This window comes from Ziziphus jujuba, chromosome 6 (genome assembly GCF_031755915.1).
Source record: "Ziziphus jujuba cultivar Dongzao chromosome 6, ASM3175591v1".
Lineage (NCBI taxonomy): Eukaryota > Viridiplantae > Streptophyta > Magnoliopsida > Rosales > Rhamnaceae > Ziziphus > Ziziphus jujuba.
In genome coordinates this window covers 9,264,578-9,291,244 of record NC_083384.1, presented here as the reverse complement: position 1 = coordinate 9,291,244, position 26,667 = coordinate 9,264,578, and the positions used below count along the sequence as shown (strand labels likewise).

The following is a 26,667-nucleotide window of genomic DNA, read 5'->3' as shown; positions in this document are numbered from 1 at the left end:
GAACATGACACGTATGGAAGTTGTTTTTGTCCGACCCATCAGATGGCTGTTGATTGTGACAATGTTTGTCCACTAGAAAATTTCCACTAGCATCAATCAAATTTCACTCTTTTTATTTGGGAATATATACGTATTTATATATATAACATTTTTTTTCTACTAAAAAACATTGTTTTTAGAAGGGATATTATTACACCAGATCCTTAAACTATGTAGTTTATGACATTTTAGTTCCTAAATTATTTTTTTTAACAATTAAATCCCTAAATTTATTGAAATCAATAACCGTTGGGACAAAATACCAGTTCTGTTAATATTGGTAACAGAAAAAGCACACGTGAGATGCACGTGCCCATTTGACAGGGGCAGTGAAAGTCATTTGCACGTCCTCCTCTGTTCCACGCATTGTATTTCTGTTTCCGAAGAGAATTTGGGGGAAAACAATTGGGGTTTTGATTATAGAGAGTGATAGATTGATTAGAGAAGCAAATGAAAGTTTATTTCTTTCTTTTCAATGGAATCTCACGAAGTTGTTAGGGAGAAAGATCAAAGCACATACCAGACAAGCAAATTGAAGCTTATTCCTGGTTTGATGGAAACCTTGCGAAGCTGTTAATGAGAAAATTCAGCCCATAGATCGTAAGTATTCCCTTTGTAATTTTAAAGTTTGACGATTTAAAACATGCTCTGCAATTGCTAACTTCTTTTTCGCATTTATGGAGTTAAAAGATGAATGTTACATACTTGAATTTTCAGTTAGTATTTACTGCTTTCCCAGACATGTTTATTGGTCAGAATTCATTACCATAACAATTAACAGCTATGAAAAGGAACGAAATGGTTTCTTATTATATCTTTGATAAAAATTTGTCACAATTGTAGAAATTCTGAAAAACAATGGGCTTGCCATCGAGAAGAGTGAGACTCAGACATATTTTTCTCCTACTCCATATCAGTTTTCAAGCTATTAATTGTCTTTATTTTAGTTATTGAATGTAGAGATCATGACGTCAAATGTTGATATAAAGGAGGATTCCAGAGGAGGACCTGTCCAAAAAGCCAAGGTTACTACTTACTATGTTATGTTTTTTGATAGCCTTGAAGCTTTTTGTAGAGAATGTTTAGAGATTTTATGGAAGTCATCTAGTTCAAGGTTTAGACCAGTCTAAAAGTGGTGCTGGATGGTCAATTGAATTTTTCACTAGAATCATATATATGGTTTGCTGACATTTTATTCTAAAGTGATTTATACTGTTCTCGTGCCACATTAGAATTGCTGAAATAGTGGTATATTATAAGTTCAATGAATATATATGTTATATAGTGCATCATTAAGTAATCTCTAATGAGACTCTATGTGTTACGGTGCACCTTTAAATTGGCTTTAATTTTGCTTTCGGCTAGCATATTAACAGTGATTGGTATTTCATATTAAGCTAGCTTTAAGTTGCTTTGGCTAGTACTTCTGTGATCTTTCGATGGTAATATTTAGCTTCTCTTTGATTTTCAAGCAGAACAATGGCCCCTTTTTAGCCCACTTTATGAAGATTTACATTTGGTGAGTTGTGTTTCTTTCCAGATTGAGATATTACTTGGTAAGACGGCAAACTTCGACAAGTTGATGGGTGCTGCTGTGGCGGAAAGGGAAGCTGCAGCAGATGGCGATGTGCAGAGCTGAAAGAAAAATTTTCCTGGCATTCGGCACCCCTTCCACTATGTTTTGTTTTGAATTATGTACTCTAAAATGAGTTACGTAGAATAAATTTTGCGAGAATGAATTATCCAAAGCATAGATTGTGTTGCAATGTATTATCCTAATCGTTTTTTTCCCAAATTTTCTCCTCTTTGGAAACAGGAATACAATGTCAGGAACAGAGGAGGACGTGCAAATGACTTTCACTGCCCATGTCAAATGGGCATGTGCATCTCACGTGCTTTTTCTGTTACCATTATTAACAGAGTTGGTATTTTGTCCTAACGGTGATTGATTTTAATGAGTTTAGGGATTTAATTGTTAAAAAAAATAGTTTAGGGACCAAAAGTGTCACAAACTACATAGTTTGAGGACCTCGTGTAATAATATCCCTTTTTAGAATTAAAACAAAAGATTATAACAATTCGAGGGAGGACAAACCGAACAGTTTGAAATTTGGATGCTTAGCAATGACGCAAAGTCAAGATAAAGAATGATTCGACCGAAGAAGCTCAAATGCACCAACCAAACAAGGAAAGCTCCCAAAGAACACAAAAAGCAAAAAAGAGGTTGTTGAAGAAACAAGAAATGGCGGAAAGTGTGGGAGATTGCTTATGATACAGAAGACCTACTTGATGAATCCAGCTTCGTCTTCAGCATCACAGAGGAAATGGGCTTTATGGATATTTGTCAAAGATCGCATGGACTATCAAGAACTTGAAAGTTCGCCATTGATTTGCTTCTGAACTGCGAGGTGTCAAATCCAGATTAACCAATATGTCAGATGGGCATCAGAGATACCGCTACAGATTGAATATCCCTGTGAAAGACTCAACCGTTACTCCACCTAGCTATTACAAGGCTTGGTATGAGCTTCGAAGGGATGCAGTGCTGATTGATGAAGGTCAGCTAGTTGGAATTGAGACTCCAAAAGAGGAACTGATCAAAAGGGTTCTTGGGTTTGAATCCGAACTCCAAGCCATTGCGGTGGTAGGAATGGGAGGTTTGGGCAAAACCACCCTTGTGAGTAAAGTTTACCATGATGATGAACTGAGGAAAGAGTTCCAACACCATGTCTGGATCACTGTTTCTCAATCATTCAAGTTGGATGAGATTCTAAGAGACATAATCCAACAACTGTTTGATGAAACCAAACAACCTCTTCCTCATGGAGCAGATTCCACAGACAGCAGCAAGCTTAAGAGAATCATTGTTGATTTTCTTCTTGGAAAAAGATATCTGATCGTCTTGGATGACGTGTGGCATATGGATGGTTGGGATGCTCTCAAATATGCATTTCCTGAAAGCAACTGTGGCAGCAGATTAATGCTTACAACTCGAAGTTCTGAGGTAGCTTCTACTTGTACCAATGAGTCTGGAGGTATGATTTATGATCTGAAGCCTTTGTCTTTTGAAGAATCATGGACTCTTTTCTGTAGAAAAACCTTTCTGGAAAAGCCGTGCCCCACTCGTTTGCAGAAAATTTGTCAAAATATTTTGAAAAGATGTGAAGGGTTGCCTCTAGCAATTGTTGCAATTGGTGGTATGTTGGCCATGAAAGATAAAATTAGAATCGATGAATGGGAAATGGTTGAACGCAGTTTAAGGACTGAGTTAGAAGGCAATGACAAACTCAGTGGTATGAAATCCATACTTTCACTTAGTTTCAATGATTTGCCTTACCATTTGAAATATTGTTTCCTGTACCTAAGCATATTCCCTGAGGATTATTTGATTGAAAGGACAAAGTTGATTAGATTATGGATTGCTGAAGGTTTTGTACTAGTAAAGGAAAGCAGAACAGTTGAAGAAGTGGGGGAGTATTATTTTAATGAGCTTGTCAATAGAAGTTTGATCCAAGTAATTGAGAAGTATGATGATGGAAGGATAAGAAGATGTCGAGTTCATGATCTTCTGCGCGAAATTATTCTTCGCAAGTCGTTGGATCAGAACTTTATGGCAATAACAAGTGAAGAAAATAGAAGTTTGCCAGAAAGAGTTCGACGTCTGTCAGCTCATAGAACATTGGAAAATATACATCCAGATCACAACTTCTCTAGACTTCGTTCCTTGTTTCTTTTTGGGGGTGGAGGATCATTCTGTTTCTGCGTTTTCCTCATTTGCAAATAGAGGGTTAAGGCTTCTAAAGGTGTTGGATTGCAGGGGTGTACCTTTGGATACACTTCCAATGGATATTGGCAAACTAAACAATCTGAGGTATCTAAATTTGAGAGATACCAATGTGAAATCCATTCCATGCTCTATTGGGAATCTACAAAACCTTGAAACATTGGATCTTAGAAACACTTATGTTGAAGAACTACCTGTTGAAATATTAAAACTCCATCGACTTCGTCATATCCTAGTCCATCGCGTCATCAAGGAATTCTCCATATCTTTTGAAGTTGTTGGTTTCAAGACACTAGCAGGGATAGAAGCTTTGTCATCGTTGCAAAGTCTTTGTTTCATTGAGGCAAATCAAGGTGATGCTGACTTAATGAAATCCTTGGGAAAACTTAAAGAACTGAGGAGGTTAGGCGTTGGTCGATTAAGAGCCGAAGATGGAATTGCCTTATCCTCATCCATTGAGAAGTTAAGGTTCCTTCGTTCATTGTCCATAATTTCAAGTGAAGCGTTCATTGTCCATAATTTCAAGTGAAGCAAAATAAATCCTTAATCTACAGAACATATCTTCACCTCCTCCATGCCTTCAGAGACTGTATTTGTCAGGATGTTTGGAGAAATTACCAAATTGGATATGTTTCTTACCAAGCCTTGTAAAACTAGTCCTAAGGTGGAGTAGTTTACAAGTTGATCCACTTGAAACTCTTCAAGCTTTACCCAATTTGGTAGATCTCCAACTTATCCAAGCTTATGAGGGAGAGACACTGCGTTTCAAAGCTGGATGTTTTCAAATGCTTAAGAACTTGGTCTTAAGAAATTTGGACAAGTTAAGAAGTGTGGTAATAGAGAATGGAGCACTGCCTACTTAAAGATCTATGTTTTAGAGGCTGCAAATTAGTTGAGGAAGTGCCATCAGGAATTGAGAGCCTAACGAATCTCAAATATGTTGATTTTGTAGTATGTCTTATGAGTTGGTCAGCAGGTTAGACTACTTGAATATAAAACATGTCCCGGTTGTTCTTAGTCGTTGGGAAAAAGAAATTGATGGGTAAATAGGTTGGGGAATGGATGGATTCTATGTTTTATGGGGGGGGGAAGGGAAATTGTAGCTTGACTATTTTCTATTCTTGTTGTGTTATTTGCAATCTATGCATTTCTCTTTTTTTTTTTTTTTTGGCCTTCCAGGCACTAAACCGCATATTTGTTCAACTTCTTTCATTTTGTTCCCCAAAGTAATGTTAATTCTTTTAAAATTGTACCTTTTTTATATATGAAATTGACATCCATGATACAAACCAATATGGTTTTGGGTGTTAAGATTTTGTAAAAGTGTTTTTAAGGAAATATATATAAATTTATTGTCAAAAATAGTTTATGAAGCAGAGATTGGAATTCTAAACTATTTTTTTCTAATAAAGAATTCTAATCAATTATCAGAGAAAATAATTTTTTTTTTTTAATTAGGCTGTCTCTAATAATGGAAAGGTTATGTATATATTTCGATGACAACTAACAGCCTTTAAGTTCATAATAGGGACTTTAATTGTATAATTCTTTAAATATTCACTAAAAATAATACGATGGAAATAAAAATAATTCATATGTTATATAAATTTCTTTTATTGGAGGATAATATTATATGTATGGCTGAGATTAATTTGTTATGTATCTGATGGTGACAATTTCACGTTCCTTTCCATTGGCACAGAAGTCAATTCTACGAGAAGTCCAACTCTATTAAAAAGCGTGCATTGCGTAGAAACACAAGGAAAGCAAATAAAAAAATATATATATATATATATGTATATTATCATACAAAGACAGCATTTTTATTCCAAAAAAAAAACAAAAAAAACAAAAAAACAAAACGAAAACAAAGACAGCATTTTCCTTTTATATTTTTCATATAAAAGAAAATTTAAAACTGCAAACCAAAACAGTCGCAACGAAAAAGACCGAACCGGACCGGACCTATTGATACCATTTCAGTAATTTCGTATCCACACGGAGCCCTATTTGGTAAATTAATACAATCTTCGATTGAGCTAAAAGGCACCCCAAAAAGATATCTTTACAAAAACACAGTGACAAAGGACACAAAAAAAAAAAAAAAAAGACTCGCTTCCCAAACTCAAAGAAAAGACCCAAACCCAAAGCCCCTTTTTCCCTCTCTTTCTCTCTCTTTCTCTGTCTGACTCTGAGAAACAAAGTCTCTGAGTAATAATGGCGGCAGAGAAACAATACCCACCTGAAGAAAACCAAGAAGAAGAAGATCGTGAAGCGGAAAAAGCAGCTAAAGAAGAAGAAATAGTGGAGGAAGTGAAGAAGGTAATGTGTTCGTACCTGGGTGTGAGCTTCTGTGTCTTCTTAGCATTGGCTCCGAGGAATTGGAGGGAGTTACAGAGGCAAGTTAGAGAACTAACTAGTCGGCTATGGCAAGCTGAAGAGCAAGTGAAGCAAATGAGATCGAGAAGGAAGGAAGATTCCAAAGCCAATGCGAGGGTGGTCGAGATCTTTGCAAGTCACCGAAACAAATGGCAAGAGGAAGAGAAACGGCTTCTTAACCAGATCGACGAGGCGAACCAGGAAGTTGCCCATCTCAACGCTAGGATTGCTGATTTCGAGAAAGCCGAAGCTGACTCAAGGGTTCGGATCCTACACCTGGAAAGAGAGCTCGCTGAGAGGGACGAAATGATCGGGTTCATGTCGAGGACTGGTGGTGATGGTGGTGGTGGGTCGGAGTTTGAGGAACATTCCGGTGGTGGTGGTTTCCAGACGGAGTGGTATGCTTCCGGCGGTGGGGTCAAGGAGGATTATGGTGGTGGGTTGGAGACGGAAAGAGAGTTGGAGGATTTGAGCGTTTTGTATGAACAACATCTGCAGCTTCAGAGTCAGCATTCAAATGGGTTTGACTCGGAGCTGTTTTCTTCGGCTTCTAAGCTGTGGGCGGAGAGAGCTAGTGTTTGGCAGGTTTGTGCTTCTTTGTCTCTTTGGGTTTTTTTTTTTTTTTTTCGCCTCTTTAAAGTTGACAAATCATTTGTCAAACTATATTGTGCTTGCAATTTTACTTCTCTTTTTTTTTTTTTTTTTTTGGGGAAAACTTTGAATGCTTTTGGGATATTGTTTTTTAGGACCCCAAAATGTTAGACATTCAGAAAATTATGTTTAATGTTTGCTTAGAGAAGAATGGATACTTTTCATTGTGTCAAAATGTCAGCAAATAAATCACTTTTCTGGGATTTTTTTTTTTATTTTAATTCTCTTTTTTCATCTTGTCTCTCAGACTTTAGAGTTTTAAATTGTTAATAGATGAGAAAAGTTAACAAAATGGAAGCTTGTGAAGTAAACTTATTTGAAATAGACTGATTTAGACTTTACTGCATACTCAAATTCACATTGGATAATCTTTGTTGTGGGAATGGATTTGACTCTTCCTTGTCATGTACCCATTGGCCTTAGCTCTTATTAATCTTCAAGAATATTCTAAAATTCTCTCTCTTCCCAAGAAATTAATAGGAGAGATGTTTTGTGGTTCCTCTTGCTTGCTGGTTGATGAAGAGGGTTTATCTAGCAAGCTCACACAGTGGTACAATCTTTGTAGTGGATGCATACGACCATTTAATAGTGGGCTCATCTTGTTGCATTTTGTCCATATATTTAACATGGAAGTATGTTGAAATGATAATTTTGGTCCACTCAAAATCGGCTGCTAGAAGGCTAGTTTCTTACTGGTTCATTCTTATCCAGAATATGATGCTAGCTGTCATCTTCACGTTGCTGCTCTTTCATTGTTGATGGGGCTGGATCAATAATATGATTTCACCAAATAAAGTAATTTCTTTTAAATTTTGAAACAAGAGAACCAATCAATTAAAGCTAAAGGTTTGTGGCCATAACAATTATTGTTACAGATGTGAAGGCTTTTAATAGGATGCAGGTATATCTTCATCATAACGCGCTATATTACTAATATATTTTGTCTCACTATACTAGCCAGAAATTAGACAAGTTGTTTACTCTGGATAAGTTATTATTGAATTGCGATAAATTCATCAACCAAGTATTTAGTGTACTAAATTAACGTAAATATGTTATTCCCTCCTTTTGCTGTTTTGCTCTTCTATTTTTATTTTTAAAATCTTCTTTTCTTCTTCTCTGTCTTCTTCTCTCTCTTTTAAGAAATTTTAGACTTTTTTGCAGTTGTGAGACTGTGCTTTTGGGTAATCGCCAAAAACATGCTTTTTTCTTTATTATGCTGAACTTTGTCCTTAAGCTTAAACAAGTTGACCCCATTAAATAATCCGAATTAATTTTCATCTACAACAAATTAGTTGTTTTGGGACATATTCTAACCCCACTTCAGCTTTGCTAAAAGTGTTGACAAGAATTTTACTTTGTTTAAGGACGAGTAACCAACAATGTAGTTGTTTTTCTTGCAGGATGTACAGTATGAATCTCTTGAATCAATGTATAATAGAAAGCATTTTGTAGCAAGGTAAACATTTCACACTCTAGCTACCGTTGATGTTTAGCATGTATTATTGTAACCTGTAACTGACGAAAGGGAAATGTGTCTTTGTTCCTAGAAGGGAGTCCCCTTGGAAAGTAGATGGTGAATCAACAGGAGTATCTTCGAAGCTAAAAGTACTTGAAGAGGAGCTACTGAACTTGGAAAAAGTTGGTAAGACTGATATATCAAAAGTTCCATCGTTGATGAGGAAGCAGGCAAAGAGATATCAAGCTCTTGCTGGGAAGATAGATGATCTATGCAGAAGAATGGTGATTCTAACGGTCTTTCTTCAATTGCTATCATGCCGTCAACTATATATTGTCTTAATACTAACAGTCTTGATCATTTATTGTCTTTTTTAAATGGAAGATAGATGATCTATGCAGAAGAATGTTTGTTTTGTTTCCATTATATTACTTGTTTTTTAACAGACTGCATATGGGTTGGACAGTTTATCACTGGTTTTTAGGACATTGACTATAATCAATTCCCTCCTATCTTTGCCCTGCTCAACTTTCTGCTTATGGTAGTGATCTCTTCTAGTTCTAGGGGTCAAAGTTGGCTCATATCTGTAGGAAATTCTATCTCTTCTAAACACAATAAATTGAACCCTGTGCCTGCCTCTACTACTCTTTGCATATGTTTAATTGTTTTAATGAGTGGAATAATAAATGTTAGCCATTCTATCATGGGTTGTGTTTCTGAAAAGAGTTTTCCTATTTTTAACAGCAGGCTAGTGATCCCTGCGAGCCCACCCTCACCACAGAATTCAGAACTCAAAGGCAAACCGAGTTCTTGCTTGAAGCATTTCGACTTCAACAGCGGGCATCAGAAACCGGTCAGAAGTTGATGGCATTACAGACTGAGATTGGAAAGAGTTACCACGGGGATGAGCTAGGGAGCCAGGCCAAGCTTACCACAAAACGGTCTCTGGACTCCATTAGAAACAACTTCAAAGAAATCCAGAGAAATTTAGAGATATGGTTGGCCAGAATTATTGGAGATCTTGAAGGGATTCTAGCAAGAGATGGTGCATCCAGAGTAAGGGAATATTATATTTCTAGAAACCCTTTTGTTCAGTAGAATCAGGGACCGCTAATCTCAAATCTCCATCCAACAAATAAGAGTTTTCTTTTGCTCTTTTTGTATGTAATCTGATCCAAGCCATAAAAATGGCTGTTAGATGTCCAATGGAAATTGAATCTTCCCACTTTGCTAATGGTAGAATCTGAAATGTATTTTGTTAGTCTTGATAATAAATATCATCACATGATTGAATCGACTAGGCATATGATTTTATTCCCTGGTCCAAAAAAAATAAATAAATAGATAAAGATATGTTCCAAGGTAAAATTACATTAACACCCTTCTGTTTTGTCAGTTTTGTAAAAATACCTTTTTAAGAACATTAGAAAAATCTCTCATATTTTATTTTTTTTATTGCAATATTACCCCTTTTTCTATTTTTCTTTTTTCGGTTCACATATTTTTTTTAAAATTTCATATTGCAATAAAAAATGAAATGTGAGAGGTAGTTTTGTAATTTTAGGAATTCCAAAACCATCGCTGCAAAATCTGGCAGAAAATAAAGGACAACAACTCATGTTGCATGATGGAACCAAACCCGAGGGGGAAAATCCAATCTACCAGTCACATTATTCAATACAGACAAAATAGAAAGTCTCAACCAAAAACATGGTAACGTAGTACTGCAAATTTTCACAAGCATCACAGTGGAGAGAGATTCTGCATAATTTCAATTGTATGATAGTTTTTACATAGTCACGGTCCTCATGGATAACAGGAAAAGCCAAGCCATTTTTAAATTGCTGAAGCAGAATGGTACTCAAAACTACTGTTCAAAAGGAAAAGGTTTTCTTCTTCATCTCAGATGAATGCATAAAATTGGAGGTGGAACTTTTCTTCTGTGATGAATAAAGTATACAGTTGCCTCTTGGATAACAGTTTAATAGCATTATACCGTTGAAGACTGTCAGTATAAAAGTTGATAGTCCACTGTGTGCGTGTCATTCATGGCAAAAGAAATTGTTCAAATTTTCATATATAATATTCAGGGATTTAGAGACCTGCCCAGGGGTTAGAAATTTGACACAGGATTGATGACCCATCAAGGAAAAGAGGCAGAGAGGTCAAGGACAAGCAATTAATTAACGAGCTCTCTCTTGTCCTTGGCCTTCTCTGTGTGCTTCATTAATTTCAATTGGCTATTTGGTTTCAGTTGATTGAACCAACACAGCCTGCTTCACAAGGTTCAATGACTTGGGGTAGAGAAATTATAAGCGATAACTACTCCTCATGAGTCATGACACAGATTTTAGTTTATCTAAAAAGAAGAAATTCAAACCTACTTTGGAATAACTTTTACTACTGTAATAGGCACATTGGAAAGTGGTATTTCTTTTTCATTTAGTATTTGATTACATTTAATATTAAAATTCTATATGGAAGAAGAATAATATTGAAGATATTGAATAAATATATTAAAATATATATTAAATTTCATACCTTAATATTTGATTAGTTATATTTAATTATATTAATCTTTTTAAAAATTTATTTTTTATAATTAAATTATAATAATATATTAATTAATAAAATATTGATAGATAATATTTGGTATGCATCTTAATATATTTATTTGATATCATTTACTTATATAAAAATAAATCACATTTATATGTTAAAAATTAAATAGGAAAGGAATATCAAATGACCATATACTGTACAAAAAAGTTTCTTCTCTTGAAAGGATTTTCTAATATATTACATTTTAATGGCTTTGATTTTAAACCTAAAACTCTTTTAAAAAACTGAAGAAATAGAAATGGCTTTTGGTTAGATATTCATTGAAAATATGTTAACTTATTTTATATATATGTAAAAATAAGTTGGAAATAGTTAAATTAAAGATAAAGAAAACTACTTAAGAATGCCACCAAATTTTATTTTAAAATTTAGCAAATAAAAATTGGGGAGTAATATTATCATAGTGAAATACCAAGGGGATGAGGAACAAAAGTCAATAAGTCACCGTCCCTCCATAGAGAAAACTGAAAAAGTTGTGATCTTCCTTGAAAGCTATATAATCATATACAAAAAATTTTGGGCCAATATTACACTATTTTTCAAATTAAAAGAGAAAGCAATAATCTGACTATGGCTTCTTGTCGTCTACACACATAGTTTGCAAACACCATGGAATGGGCATGTAGTACTGTCACCTAACAAAACCAAAAAACCAGCTTGTCCTTATATGCTTTTGCATCCATATATAGGATCTATCCATGTTCATCATTATCCACAATGTGGCTTCGATAATATCTATTAAGTGGTCCAAACTAATATATGTTATATATTATAACTATTAATTGCCCTATTCCAAATTTATAATTTTTCAGTCTAAATATTACCCAAAAATTAAATAAATACACTAGAAAGGTTTGGTTCATGTTTTGATATGACCTAACTTTATATATATAGTTAATACAATGAACGAATTACCAGAAAATAAATAACATTATTGAAATGCATAGGGTTATATAGATTATACTAAACTTCATTTTCAATTGTTTGGAGGACCACCTAGAAGTCACTATTCATCTCTAGAAAAGAAGATTTCCAATCCAATCCAATATTTTAGGTACTTTTACCAGATAACCAAAACAACAAAACCCACAAAATTGAGGACCAGAAAATGGGAAAAGAAACAGTTTATGAGTTTCATCATGTTATTGTGTACCAGAATGCAATTAATAATTTCATTAAATACGAGTCCAGTATTCAAATTGGGTTGTTGTTCAGTGTTTGTATTAATTGTCGGTTAATGACTTCCCTTTTTTTTTTTGGGCATGGTTGTCCCGAAATGATTGTTCATGTTGATAAAGTATTCAATTTTGGATCCAGATCCTCCTTTTATTATTTTTATTTTTATTATTATTTTATTTCTTTTTAGTATATATATATATGTTTTGGTAAATTTTAATGCCATTGATATAGTAAAGCATTCACTCTGGCATATATATATATATATATATATATTTGTATTATAAGTAATAAGTTTGATTTTATGCTGAAAAATGATGTTTATTATTAATAAAATACAATAATACTTATATAAATATAATTATAATTAAATTAAAATTTATTTGAAATTTTTTTTTTTTTTTTTTTTTTTTTTTGGGTTTGAAAGAAGAATAGATTAAAATTGGTTGTTGAGAAAATTGTAGAGGCGGGTGGGTGAGTGGACATAAAAACATTAATCTCAAAACAACCAAAAATAAAAGAAATGGGACGTCATATGGTTATCGTAGGACCCCACTTCAATCGCAAGCCATCATCAACGCTCAACTTCCAGCCACCTCTATTTTCTCATCAACAGGGCGTATGCTTGTTTTTCTGCCACGTCACATCAAATTCCACGCAAAATCTTCCAGCCAAAATTTTCTTCCCCATACACAACTCTTTTTTTTTTTTTTTTTTTTTTTTGGGTATAAATAAGTCAGCTTCCCATTTACGCAAATGCCATTTTCACTCGGGAGTGTCCAGTTTTTCGTTCTCTCTTCAACAATCTACACCGAATCTCCTTGTCATAGGCACAAGCTAAAATGGGTTTGCAGGTTTCTTCTTTTTCTCTCCCGCTTCTACTGTTTCGATTTTAATTTTCATATCTCTCTGTAGATTTTTTTTTTTTGGTTCTTTTGCATTGATTGAGTTTGAAAGTTTTTGTTTCGTTTTGATGGGATTTTTTTTTTTTTTTTTTTGGTCTGGGAATTATTAGTTCAGATCTGTGACTGCTTTTTTGTTACGAATTGGATTTGGATTGGTTAGCCTTTTGGGTGCTTTTCAGTTTCTGTGTCGGAATTGTGCTTTGTTTTGTTTTATTTCGCGGATCTTTCTTGCTACTGTAGATCTTCTATAAATAATATGTTTGAAATGAAAGATTGGAATTTTTTGGACTTGGAATTTGTCACCAAGGAGTAATGAGGGTATGGTGGGAGTTTGTTCAGATCTGATTGTACAGTCACATCTCACATGCAATTGCTCTGTTTTGTTGTACTTGTTAATTACTACACAGCACCGAAAAAAATTCCTTTTTTTTTTTTTTTTTTTTAAAAAAAAAAAAAGGAAAGACTTTTTTCTTTTTTTCTTATAAACAAATTCTTGTGATGTTATTGGAATCCTAGAGCTTTGGATTAACTTCTATCTATGTATCTTCCTATTCTAAGTTTGTTGCAAAAATACAGTTTCAGTAATTTAGTCTTTATTTGGTTGTAAATATTTCTTGCTGCGGATTCAATGAAAACCATAATGGAAATTTAATATTGGCACAATTTGTTTATTGAAAAGTAAGAATATTTATTTTGCATTTCAGTTTACAGGAGTTGATGGCTTTTCTCCCGAGTATCTGTGTATTTTATTTATATTTTTCTCCCAACAGCTGAACTGGAATCTCCAAGAAACTAATAAGGATTCTAATAAGAATGTCCACAGTGTGATGAATTAATAAATTACCAATTTTTCCTTTATATTATTGTCATTGTTAACATCAACAACACCATTTGAACTTTGTCTTGTGTAATGGAGATTTTTCTTTTTGTTAACATGCGACGTTGGTATTCATTGAGTTTTTTATTTTATTTATTTATTTATTTTGACAAGCTGAAGAACTTTTAGCTTATCTCATTTGTTCCCTTGGACAGAACCCTTAGATTATTAACTCGTCAATTTGTGTTCTTAGTATTTCCATGCTGAAGTTTTGCATTTTTGAACGTCATATGTTTGTGCATTTGGTGGAAGGAAAAGGGGAAAAGAGTTTTATGTTTCGATTATGATTTGTGCCAATTCTTGGTGTTTCAAGGCTGATGGAGTAGTTGATTTAGGATTGGTTGTAACCATAGAATATGACATGAGTCTACACAAAATGGTTATATTTACTCTACATCCATTAATTTGAAAGTTAAAGGGGTCATCTTTCTCCGCCATTATTTTTTAAGACTTGTAAGGTCACTGGGAAATCTTGTTACAATACTCGGATGTACTAGCAAGTGCATCAAAGATGCAGTCATCGATTCGCCCGGGAGGCCACAATTACCAAGAACAAACATATTAATGACGAGGAGCTCATTTTTGCTATGCTAATAATACCCTAAAGAGGCTAGAGCAAGGCCTAATTGAAAATGAATCGAATTATTTATTGTGTCATAAAGACCCTTATGTCCACGCCCCAATCGCCCCCGCCATGGGCTAGATAAAGAACTCGCTTCGGTGTGTAAAAAGTGATGATCATTTCGGAAATGCCTATGCTAGATTAGAAAGAGGCTTTTTTAGTCGTTGTTAGCTATTTATAGATAGTCAATTTGGAGTTCATATTTTGTTGCTCATGTCTTCTTTTATCATGTTATCATTTGTGGATGCATCCTTTTTTGTCTTCCCTGACTTACTGGACTCGCTTATGTTTGGGTAACAATTTTAAACAAGGTTGAAAGACTATATAGACTATAGTTTGTATCACACTCTTTTGACTTTCGTGGGGTCATGCAGGAGGAGTTTGAGGAACATGCTGCGAAAGTAAAGACCCTGAAAAAGGCACCAAGCGATGAAAACCTGCTCATTCTCTATGGGCTTTACAAACAATCTACTGTTGGTCCGGTGAACACCAGTAACTACTTACCTCCTCTCTGCAAACATTTCTATTCTTATATGTATACATTGAGGTTTTTGATTTAGTGCGCAACAATTGTTGGAAATTTTTTGCCTTTATGTGTTTTTGCTTACTATATCCCTAATTTCCAGGCCGTCCTGGAATCTTCAATTTGAGGGACAGAGCAAAATGGGATGCCTGGAAGGCTGTTGAAGGTATATAATACTTGATACAATTAGTTATTTGCTTCGAAATTTAATCTCGGGCCACGATATTTTGCGTTGTTTATAAATACTGTTATGTTCTTATGGTGCAGCGAAATCCAAGGACGAAGCAATGAGCGACTACATCACCAAGGTGAAACAGTTGCTGGAGGAAGATGCAGCTTCTGCTTGATATCTTCAAGGGTGTTGGCTTTTAGTTTCCCTGTGTTCAAAACTCAGAAACTTTCTAAATGATTTTTCTAGTTCGTTCAATGTTACTGTTTGTGTTTGAATCCGTTGGATGAATTATGCTTAATTTATAATGTAATATTTATTGGAAATGGTAATACTTAATATGGTTCGAAATGCTTGCATGGAAGGGTATTTTGTTTATAATACCTCAAAAAATTACTCTTGAATCTGGTTTTCATTCAAATTTTTATACTTAAATTAAATATGGGGTATATATGGTACATACGATGTACGATATAACCTTACTGTTTTTGAGTCAACAACCCTTGATCCAAGATCACCAACTTCCACTTAATGGGGAATTTTGTTATTATTTGCTTTTTTTTTTTCTTTTTTTTTTTCCTTCAATTACGCATATTAAATTGTAGGTGGGGACTGCTTTATCGAATCACGACCTGGTTTTAAATTATTTGAGACATAATTTCAGATTTGTCACCTATGTGTATTAGTCATCTTTTGAATTGAAAAGGGATTTGCTATCAAATTTTGTATACAAAACTAAAATTAATGAATGTTGAATTTTAGAATTAAATACAAATAAAATTTGAAGACAGTTTTAACTTTTTTGCGTTAGTTTTTCAAATTCAATTGAAATCTTGTGTAAGGTCAATAATTTATGGTCCAAGACTCAACATTCAGTTATGAAATTTCTTCCTTGGACTATTTTAATTAATTCATTGAAAAATATTGATGAGAGATGACTTCAAAGTAGACTTTAAGAGTTCATCGTTTCTAAACACTCAATTATTTTATTAACTCATGAAAAAAATGAAAAGAAAAAATGCTGTCACTTTTTGGCAATTTTGGTCATTTGACCATCTAATGGATCTGTTCAAATATATTACACGCACACAAAAATGAGAAAAACAAAATCTTTTACACAAAATAGATCGATCAAAAGTAGGGAGTTCACTTTTTCATAAATTTTTTTTTTTAATTATTTTTTTGTATTCTTATATTTTTCTGAAGTATGGTACTCCCACCCATGACTCGAACCGCATAACATTAATTTAGACTTAATTAATTTTTAAAAAAGGACAGCACAATATTATGCACGATTCTGGCTATAATTGTTTATGTACATTTGATTGAAAGAACAAAGCAGTGTGGAAGTAAAAAAAGTAAAAGAATGATAATAATAATAAAAAAATGAAAACACCAAACCAAAAACAACGTTGTCATGAACAAATGCAATATGATTGCAACTTTTTTAAGCACACAGTTGTTAGCGTTTTGCTAAATAAATAGAGTAGATATTTGGAGACAGATGGCTCATGATCTTTCTCTCTTCCTTTTATTATTCTCTCCACATTTCAACCTCTCTCTCTCTCTCCTTCTCTTGAGTTTGTGCCTGAAAGCTAGTGATCTAGTTTGGTCCTAGTTTTTGGTGATCCTGATGGCTCAGGCAAGTGGTTCATCGGACGGTGGTGATGGTAGTGCTTCAGGAGTGGTTTCAGGTGTGCTAGAAGTAGCAGATCGTGGAATCGGTGAAGGTGGTCGGACTGTTATATCGGAGGTTTCTAAGCCTCATACTCAGCTCCAGTTGTCCACCACCATCTCTGACGGAGGTGACCAAACTGGGCAGGTGACTTTAACAATATCTCTTTTTCTCTTTTTAGTACCGACGAAGAAGAAGACGCTAAGCATACTCACAAATTCACAATATCTTTATGATCAAATAAAATATTAAAAAAAAAAAAAAAAAGGTACTAGACCACTAAATTCACAATATCAGAATAAATCTTATAGGGAAATTTCTAAAAAAAAAAAATATATATATATATATATATATATGGCTATCAAATGAGATAGGACTCTTGTCATGAAATCTTATAATGGAAAGAAAATTATTAGAATGACAAAGTAAATAAATAAATAAATTATATATTTTAAAATGAAATGACAAAAAATAAATAAAAATAAATAAATAAATGTGAAATATCCATTACCTTATTGTGGCGAAACAGAATATTAGTTATTTTTCAATCCAATTGTGGAATGCAATCTTGGAAGGCTGGCACCGAATATTTCTTTTTATATATATATATATTTTTAACTTTATCTCCTCTTATTTAAAACACAACTTTATTTTAAAGTATTCTTTTTAAATAGAAATATCTTGAATTGAAAAATGTATGTTCAACCTTACAAGTCGTTGAATTTATTGAAGTTATATTTCGGTTTTGATATGGAGTGGCCAGTAGGGTCAATGGGCGGACTTTGAGCGTGAAATAAATAAAGTTTGACTGCATTTAAGCTCTTTTTTTTTATTTTTTTTAAAAAAAAAGAAAAAGAAAATACGAAAATAAAAAATTTTATGTTTTTCTCAAAATTGTTAGTTGGGCTTGAATCCAACATACAGCTCGGCCCATTTTGGCTTCACCTTCCCTTAGCCGCTTTCTCTCTCTCAAGTTTTGTACAATCTTGTATTTTTTTTTGGGCAAAGAAAAAAAGTACAATAATTTTCCTTACTATCAGAATCTTCTCGTAATTTCGGAATCATATAAGCCCTTTTGTAAGCAAAAATATAAATTACATAATTTTTTAATAAAAATATTCATGTAAATATAAATTATACGATTAATATCATCTATTATAAATCCTTTTCAGGTTTTTGTTTTTTTTTTTTAAAAAAAAATGAAATTAGAAAAGATTAATTGAGAACCGCACAAATTTTTAACCTACAAAAGAAATATATACTCACAAGCCAATCTTGTACAATGAAGAATGGAGATTCCATTAATTCTATGCTCATAATTGCATGATAATAGGAATAAAAATAAAATTATTGCAATGATACATTGAATAGCATATATACCTTCACTTCATGAATAACAAGATTTCATATATGAAGTCCTTTATATTATTTAAAAAGTTGTTTTACCTACAGAATTAAATTCCAATTTATACTTAGAAAAGGGAAACTGAATCTTCCAATCCTATATACAATCTTTAATTTTATTTTTATTTAATGGATGATGCTTATTCCAATGAGAGAAAGATCACATCTTTGCTTTATCTCATTAAGATTGGTTCTCTACAAGTCGGAGCTTGCTTGGTCAAACCAGGTGGCACTCGATTTCATTCCCTTTTTTTTTGGTTATGATTGGTACTTAAAATTAATGCTTGAATATAGTGTACACACACACACACACACACGCTACCTTATAGCTAGGCTTTTTTACTCAAGAAGCTATGTGGTATATAGTATCAAGTTGGCTAGTGATGCTATTCTAATGTTACTTTGCTTGGACAAAACTGTTTGTTGTGCTTGTTTTGTTGATCTATTTTGGTTGAAATTTATAAAAGCCACTGTTTTTATTTTATTTTTTTCCTTCATGAAGTTACTTATTAATTATTGCTCCAATTTTCAACCATATACGAGTACATTGAACGTGGGAAACCCCCTACAATAAATGCTACCCTTTTTCCGGACAGAAGGGCCGTATGAGCAGCGTGTACTACGAAGACAACACATCAATTTATTTATATAATATATATATATATTTTTTTAAAAAAAAAAGGAGGCATATGTGGCCATATCCTTTTTTTCAAAAATATATTTTTTATTTTTATTTTTTTTATTATTTATTATACATCATTTTTTGATATAACTAAATATATATATATATATATATAATTAATTTTTTATATAACTATTTATGACTACTAAATAATTGATAAAATTATATAGGATAATAATTTTAAAATAAATATAAAATAAATAATTTATTTAATTTTATCTTATTTATTAAATATATATTTTTATTTTTAAATTATATATTATTATTATTATTATTATTATTAAATAATATTATATAATTTAAAAATAAATCATCTATATAATATATAAAAGTAAAATAATCAGCAAAAATTTGTATCATGTGTTATTTTTATATTTATTCTGTTTCGTTCAAAAATATTAAAAAAATTAAAATTCAAAAAATAAAATTATTTTAAAAAATTTTACAATTTTTAAATCATTGCTATATATTTTTTTATATTTATTTTCAGAGACATTATAAATAATTAAAATCTAAAAATAAAATTATTTAAAAAATTTCACAATCTTAATAAAACTTAAAAGAAATAATTTAACCTTAATTTTTTAAAAATTTCTATAATAAATCAGCATTATAATGATTTGGCTCTAAATCTTTGCAATAACATGTAGAACTGTTTTAAATAATTTATATAAATAATATTTTCACAAATAATTTATATAAATAATATTTTCAAAAAAAAATTATACAATCTTCTTAAAATTTAGAATAAAAAATTTGATCTTAATTTTTGAAAATTTTCATAAAATGTGGGTATAAATATTTTATTTTTGGTGATGGAATAAAACTTTGCAAGAGAAAATTTTCTCTCTCCTTATTAAATTACTTTTTAAATTTTTTAAAAATTAGATAAAAAAACATATATATAATAAAATATTTTTTATTATTAAATATATTTCACACAAAAACTCTATACATATATATATTTATTTATGGATATGCAATAAATAGAATTTTATTATAAAATAATAAAATTAATATATGGTAATTACTAATGTAATTGATCACTTTATCATAAATTTAAAATAGATCATGTATTTTTTAAAAAAATATTTTTCAAAAAGTACTTAAAATATACTTATATATATGTGTGTGTGTGTGTGTGTGTGTACAATATGACAAGATTTAATTAATATGGAGCAATATAAAATCAATTTTATATAAAAAATAAATTTCGTATTTAAAAGTGTAACTAAATGCTTATAATATAAGGAAAATTGTAAAACACTAATAATCATTAATTTGATTTATAATTATAACTGAGTTAATTTTTGTGATCTTATAAATAGAAAATATTATATAAATACATTTGAATTTGAATTAAATCATATAAATACATTTAGACTTGGATTTGAATTTGTATTTTATATATGGAAAAAGTTAAATAGATAAATATTTTTTAATTAAATTTCATAAATAATTTATCTTATAAGGTTAAAATATATTTATAAGATAAATAATAATAATAATAAATAATTATATTATATTATTAGTATTTAATATATAGAAATTAATTGTTTGCAAAGAATCAAAAAATATATTTAAATTGAAATCTGAATTCTATAGAAGAAAAATATTATTTAAAAATATTTAAATTTAAATTAAATTAATTATATAAATATATTTAAATTTAAATTTAAATTTTATAAATAAAAAAAATTATATAAGTAATTTATCTGGATAATTTTTGCATATTAATTATATAATTAAATAATAATATATATAAAAATCAAATTTATAATCTTATAATACAGATTAAAAAATTTAAATATACTAATTAATAATAAAAATTTTAAATATAATTAATTATTTTAAACTATATTTAATTATTTATTATGATTATACATGTGAATATGAATATGAATGTAATGATATAAAAAGAATTCGACTCCCACATGCTTCACATATCTTTTCAATCCCACTACTGACGTGTATGCCTTGGTTTCCTATGCATCAGGATTGGATTGAAATATTCTTCCTTCCTGCTTGTCATTGTTTTTGTTTCTGTAAAGTGACTCATTTACTGTTATATTTTGAATTGTTGGCATATTTTGACTGTTTTATTTCTGTAAAGTTACTCATAAAAATTATCATATAAAAGTTTTTAATTGATGGTATATCTTGACTTTCAAATACAATCCCTAACGAAATAGTTTTTATTTTTTATTTTTTTTATTTTCCTGACTCAAAAGAAATTGATTTTGTATATATTTTCTGTATTTTGATACTAGATAATATTTTTTGGTAAATAATAAAATAATATTTTAATAAGATAATTTTATTTTTTATTAATAAAATGGGACTAGGCTTAAAAATTAAAAATGAAATGTATCATATAAAGCAAACAAATAAACAATTTTCTTGTTGTACGTCAACCTTATGATAAATACCCATTTGTTATTTTCGTGAATTATAAAACAATTTTCCTTGTGTTTATCTAAAAAAATAAACCTCCCAAAATCGGTTGTACTTTGTCTGGATTACTTTTTACTGTAGTCATAACTTTGTGTGTGGTAGCCTTGATTTTGCTAAGATAGTTTTGTGATTGTTATATTGCCTACTTCACTTCAGAATGTGATAGAGAGAAAAAGTAAAACTTTATCATGCTCAAAACTTGATACCAAATGTAGAGATTGACAAGCACAGAGAGCAGGCAAGCTTCAATTGCAACGGGAGAGTACAATGATGTTCATGTGTCGGTTGACGATGATCATTCCCCAGGGGGAGATAATCTCAGAAAAGTCTCTCTTCTCCCTCTTGTCTTCCTCATCTTCTATGAGGTATCTGGAGGACCATTTGGAACCGAGGATAGTGTAAATGCAGCAGGTCCCCTTCTAGCCCTTCTTGGGTTTTTGGTCTTTCCGTTGATATGGAGTGTTCCAGAAGCATTAATTACGGCGGAGATGGGAACCATGTTCCCAGAGAATGGAGGTTATGTGGTTTGGGTTTCGTCTGCATTGGGACCTTTGTGGGGATTTCAGCTGGGTTGGATGAAATGGCTAAGTGGGGTTATTGATAATGCTTTGTATCCTGTTCTATTTCTGGACTATTTGAAGTCCGGAATCCCAGCTTTAGCTGATGGTTTTCCAAGAACTATGGCAGTGTTAGCTTTGACGGCTTTTCTTACTTACATGAACTATAGAGGGTTAACAATTGTGGGATGGACTGCTGTTCTTTTAGGTATTTTTTCGATGCTTCCTTTCGTGGTTATGGGGTTTGTGGCAATACCGAAGTACAACACTTCTAGATGGTTAGTGGTAGATCTACACAATGTGGACTGGAATCTGTATATAAACACTCTCTTTTGGAATCTGAACTATTGGGACTCCATTAGTACACTTGCAGAAGAGGTAGAAAATCCAAAGAGAACTCTACCGAAGGCTTTGTTATATGCTGTGATCTTGGTAGTTCTTGGGTACTTTTTCCCTCTCTTAATAGGCACCGGTGCTGTTCCGCTCCATCGTGACTTGTGGACTGATGGGTATTTCTCAGATATTGCTAAACTCGTAGGGGGAGTTTGGTTGAGATGGTGGATCCAAGCAGCTGCAGCAATGTCCAACATGGGAATGTTTGTGGCTGAAATGAGCAGTGACTCTTTCCAACTTCTCGGGATGGCAGAACGAGGAATGCTGCCTGAGTTCTTTGCCAAGAGGTCACGTTATGGAACCCCACTGATTGGCATCCTGTTCTCAGCTTCTGGCGTCGTTCTCCTGTCTTGGCTGAGCTTTCAAGAAATTATAGCTGCAGAAAACTTCTTGTACTGTTCTGGAATGTTTTTGGAGTTTATAGCATTTATACAACTAAGGATAAAACGCCCAGCTGCATCTCGGCCTTACAAGATACCTATTGGAACAGTTGGAGCCATTCTTATATGTATCCCTCCAACCATTTTGATTTGTGTTGTCGTGGCTCTTTCTTCGCTCAAGATCATGGTCGTAAGCATTATTGCCATAACCATTGGCTTTGTGATGCATCCCTGTCTCAAATATGTTGAGAAAAAACAATGGCTTAAGTTCTCGATCAGTACTCACCTTTCTGATCTTCACAGTCCAAATCAGGAGAATGCTCACTCACTAATCAATTAGGAAGACCTTAAACCATGAATAAGTGAGATCTCAACAGTAGTTATTGTTCTCTTGCCATGGTAGAAATCTACGGGTGATCAAGCTGTTTTTCATGGTTAATTAGTATGCTCTGATATTCCCTGCAAGCATAGCTGTTTATAACCTTTGTTTAAGTATGATGGTAAATCTAGATGTTTGGTTCGGTGTTTGGAGATTAGCACCCTTGTATGCATAAATTTAATGTGCGATCTTCATTTCTGATTGTCATAATGTTGTGCTTTTCATGATATTGTATATCAAAGTTTCACAATTTACAAGAACTTTTCATTTCTGGTAATTTTTGGAAACAAACTACGTTTTAGTAATTGTATTCTTGTTTCTTATTCTAGATAAACAATTCTCTAATTGGCTTCAAACTAGAATCTTTCTAAAATTTCAAAAGTTTTAGCAACAAGTTCTTGAATTTCAGAAACTTATTGTTCCAACCGTCAAGATCGACATTGAACCTGGGATTCTCCTAGCAAAAAGTGGTGTTAAAAGTTTAGTTTCACTAGTTCTTAATCAATTTTATTGTGTTTCTGGGGTGCTAGGATCCTACAAGATCAACTATAAACAACATAAAACAAAGGAAAATCTGACTGAAAAAAGAATATACCCAAGTAGTCGAGTCACAGGTGCTCTAAGGTTGAAGTTTTCCATCATTCGAGGTACAAGGGAATTTTCATGAACCCTACATCGTTTTTCTTGGCGACTGATTTTGGGTAACTTTCCTACTTATGCTGACTTTTGGAGTACCTATCTTGATCTTTCCCATTTCACTTGCAAACTTTCCACTTTGAAATAACTTTGAAGTATTTTTCCATTAGGACTTCTTCAAAATAATAAAATTTCTTTTTCTTGACAATTTTCTTTTCAAAATTCTAAAAAACACGTTGAACATCATCTTATACTTGATAGTAATTAAATATTCACCAAAGAAAAAAAATACTCAGTAGTAATTTTTTTTTTCTTTGTAAAACTTAATAGCAATTAAATATTAGTACTGCATCATAATTCAATTTAGCTAATGCATATCTCTATTACGATACTGTATAATTTGTTACTCTAAATCCAAAAGTATAAAAGCGATAAGCAGAATAAAAATAATTTAAGCTTTCGAGTATGGAACTGATTTATTGATTATGTTTGTGATTTTCTCAAACCGCTGGTATCCATATTCATTCTTATACAAAAATACTTATATGGTTAATTGAAAATCATTTTGAATATTTTCTTCGCATAAAAACCATACTATTTTCATTTGGCTATTAATTCTCATTGATAATATTCCAAAAGAATAAAATTTTCCATTTAATATTGGCACAATTTGTTTACTGAAAAGTAAGAATATTTATTTTGCATTTCAGTTTACAGGAGTTGATGGCTTTTCTCCCGGGTGTCTGTGTATTTTATTTATATTTTTCTCCCAACAGCTGAACTGGAATCTCCAAGAAACTAATAAGGATTCTAAATAAGAATGTCCACAATGTTATGAATTAATAAATTGCCAATTTTTCCTTTATATGATTGTCATCGTTAACATCAACAACACCATTTGAACTTTTGTAGGTGTAGTGGAGATTTTTCTTTTGTTAACATGCTACGTTGGTATTTATTGAGTTTTTTATTTTATTTATTTATTTATTTATTTATTTTTTTTTTGACAAGCTAAAGAACTTTTAGCTTATCTCATTTGTTCCCTTGGACAGAACCCTTAGATTACTAACTCATCAATTTGTGTTCTTAGTATTCCCATGCTGAAGTTTTGCATTTTTGGACGTTATATGTTTGTGCATTTGGTGGAAGGAAAAGGGGAAAAGAGTTTTATGTTTCGATTATGATTTGTGCCGATCTTGGTGTTTCAAGGCTGATGGAGTAGTTGATTTAGGATTGGCTGTAACCATAGAATATGACATGAGTTTACACAAACTGGTTATATTTACTATACAGCCATTAATTTGAAAGTTAAAGGGGTCATCTTTCTCCGCCATTATTTTTTAAGACTTGTAAGGTCACTGGAAAATCTTGTTACAATACTAGTTATACAATTTGGTCAGACTCAGAGCAGTTTAGCACAAGCATGGTTAGGCTAGATAAAGAACTCGCTTCGGTGTGTAAAAAGTGATGATCATTTCGGAAATGCCTATTCTAGATTAGAAAGAGGCTTTTTTAGTCGTTGTTAGCTATTTATAGATAGTCAATTTGGAGTTCATATTTTGTTGCTCATGTCTTCTTTTATCATGTTATCGTTTGTGGATGCATCCTTTTTTGTCTTCCCTGACTTACTGGACTCGCTTATGTTTTTTGGGTAACAATTTTAAACAAGGTTGAAAGACTATACAGACTATAGTTTGTATCACACTCTTTTTGACTTTCGTGGGACCATGCAGGAGGAGTTTGAGGAACATGCTGCGAAAGTAAAGACCCTGAAAAAGGCACCAAGCGATGAAAACCTGCTCATTCTCTATGGGCTTTACAAGTAATCTACTGTTGGTCCAGTGAACACCAGTAACTACTTACCTCCTTTCTCTAGATGCAAACATTTCTATTCTTATATGCATATATTGAGGTTTTTGATTTAGTGTGCAACAACTCTTGGAAATTTTTTGCCTGCTTACTATATCCCCGATTTGCAGGCCGTCCTGGAATCTTTAATTTGAGGGACAGAGCAAAATGGGATGCCTGGAAGGCTGTTGAAGGTATAATACTTGATACAGTTAATTATTTGCTTCGAAATTTAATCTCGGGCCACGATATTGTATTGTTTATAAATACTGTATGTTCTTATGGTGCAGTGAAATCCAAGGACGAAGCAATGAGCGACTACATCACCAAGGTGAAACAGTTGCTGGAGGAAGATGCAGCTTCTGCTTGATATCTTCAAGTGTGTTGGCTTTTAGTTTCCCTGTGTTCAAAACTCAGAATGTTTCTAAATGATTTTTCTAGTTCGTTCAATGTTACTGTTTGTGTTTGAATCCTTTGGATGAATTATGCTTAATTTATAATGTAATATTTATTGGAAATGGTAATACTTAATGGTTCGAAATGCTTGCATGGATAAGTATTTTGATCATAATACCTCAAAAAATTATTCTTGAATCTGGTTTTCATTCAAATTTTTATACTTAAATTAAATATGGGGTATATATGGTACATACGATGTACAATATAACACTACTGGTTTTGAGTCAACAACCCTCAATTCAAGATCACCAACTTCCACTTAATGGGGAATTTTTTGTTATTATTTTCAATTTCATTTTTTTTTTTCAGTTACACTTATTAAATTGTAGGTGGGAACTGCTTTATGGAATCACGACGTGGTATTAAATTATTTGAGACTTAATTTCAGATTTGTCACGTGTGTACAAGTCATTTTTTGAATTGAAAAGGGATTTGCTGTCAAATTTTGTGTACAATTTGAAGAAATTTTGACTTTTTTGCGTTAATTCACCAAACAAAAAAAAAGAACTTTCTTGTGTTAGTTTTTCAAATTCAATTGAAATCTTGTGTAAGGTATATAATTTATGGTCCAAGACTCTCAACATCCTGTTATGA

At 32.1% G+C, this 26,667-nt stretch overlaps 4 protein-coding genes and 1 pseudogene across 9 annotated transcripts; all 5 read left to right on the top strand.

Annotated features, from left to right (window-relative positions):
- Positions 1-259: 259 nt before the first annotated feature.
- LOC107430962 (disease resistance protein RPM1-like) lies at positions 260-4,327 on the top strand. 4 transcript variants are annotated; one of them, XM_060818474.1, is made up of 3 exons: positions 260-639; positions 883-1,064; positions 1,580-4,327. In XM_060818474.1, exon 3 carries the CDS (start codon positions 2,471-2,473, stop codon positions 3,821-3,823), a length of 1,353 nt encoding a protein of 450 aa, XP_060674457.1. In that variant the 5' UTR covers positions 260-639; positions 883-1,064; positions 1,580-2,470; the 3' UTR covers positions 3,824-4,327. The 4 variants fall into 4 exon arrangements, with proteins under 4 accessions (XP_060674457.1, XP_060674456.1, XP_060674455.1 ...); XM_060818473.1 differs by having other exon boundaries at positions 267-639; positions 1,000-1,064; XM_060818472.1 differs by having other exon boundaries at positions 268-639; positions 987-1,064.
- A 1,548-nt stretch (positions 4,328-5,875) lies between these two features.
- On the top strand, positions 5,876-9,573 carry LOC107430971 (uncharacterized). Of its 3 annotated transcripts, none has more exons than XM_025078973.3 (4): positions 5,876-6,787; positions 8,257-8,312; positions 8,404-8,596; positions 9,060-9,573. In XM_025078973.3, the coding sequence occupies exons 1-4, from the start codon at positions 6,041-6,043 to the stop codon at positions 9,408-9,410; spliced, it is 1,347 nt and encodes a 448-aa protein (XP_024934741.1). In that variant the 5' UTR covers positions 5,876-6,040; the 3' UTR covers positions 9,411-9,573. The 3 variants fall into 3 exon arrangements, with proteins under 3 accessions (XP_024934741.1, XP_060674487.1, XP_015897331.1); XM_060818504.1 differs by having other exon boundaries at positions 5,881-6,787; positions 8,407-8,596; positions 9,057-9,573; XM_016041845.4 differs by having other exon boundaries at positions 5,883-6,787; positions 9,057-9,573.
- A 3,233-nt stretch (positions 9,574-12,806) lies between these two features.
- Positions 12,807-15,570, top strand: LOC107430963 (acyl-CoA-binding protein). Its single transcript, XM_016041837.4, has 4 exons — positions 12,807-12,964; positions 14,889-15,006; positions 15,141-15,203; positions 15,305-15,570. The coding sequence occupies exons 1-4, from the start codon at positions 12,953-12,955 to the stop codon at positions 15,382-15,384; spliced, it is 273 nt and encodes a 90-aa protein (XP_015897323.1). The 5' UTR covers positions 12,807-12,952; the 3' UTR covers positions 15,385-15,570.
- Positions 15,571-21,630: 6,060 nt separating this feature from the next.
- LOC107430968 (probable polyamine transporter At1g31830) lies at positions 21,631-23,333 on the top strand (annotated as a pseudogene).
- Positions 23,334-25,195: 1,862 nt separating this feature from the next.
- Positions 25,196-26,145, top strand: LOC112493372 (acyl-CoA-binding protein). The gene is given in 3 exon segments (XM_048464088.2): positions 25,196-25,617; positions 25,746-25,808; positions 25,905-26,145. Coding segments are annotated over 3 exon segments (267 nt in total). The 5' UTR covers positions 25,196-25,493; the 3' UTR covers positions 25,985-26,145.
- The last annotated feature ends 522 nt before the right edge of the window (positions 26,146-26,667 follow it).

Bases quoted from the DNA above. Each gene is read 5' to 3' on its own strand.
- LOC107430962 (XM_060818474.1), top strand. From the start codon at position 2,471: ATGTCAGATGGGCATCAGAGATACCGCTACAGATTGAATATCCCTGTG.
- LOC107430971 (XM_016041845.4), top strand. From the start codon at position 6,041: ATGGCGGCAGAGAAACAATACCCACCTGAAGAAAACCAAGAAGAAGAA. The intron at 8,313-8,403 runs GTAAACATTTCA...CTTTGTTCCTAG, and splicing joins AGAAAGCATTTTGTAGCAAG to AAGGGAGTCCCCTTGGAAAG. The intron at 8,597-9,056 runs GTGATTCTAACG...TATTTTTAACAG, and splicing joins ATGATCTATGCAGAAGAATG to CAGGCTAGTGATCCCTGCGA.
- LOC107430963 (XM_016041837.4), top strand. The intron at 15,007-15,140 runs GTAACTACTTAC...CCTAATTTCCAG, and splicing joins TGTTGGTCCGGTGAACACCA to GCCGTCCTGGAATCTTCAAT. The intron at 15,204-15,304 runs GTATATAATACT...CTTATGGTGCAG, and splicing joins TGCCTGGAAGGCTGTTGAAG to CGAAATCCAAGGACGAAGCA.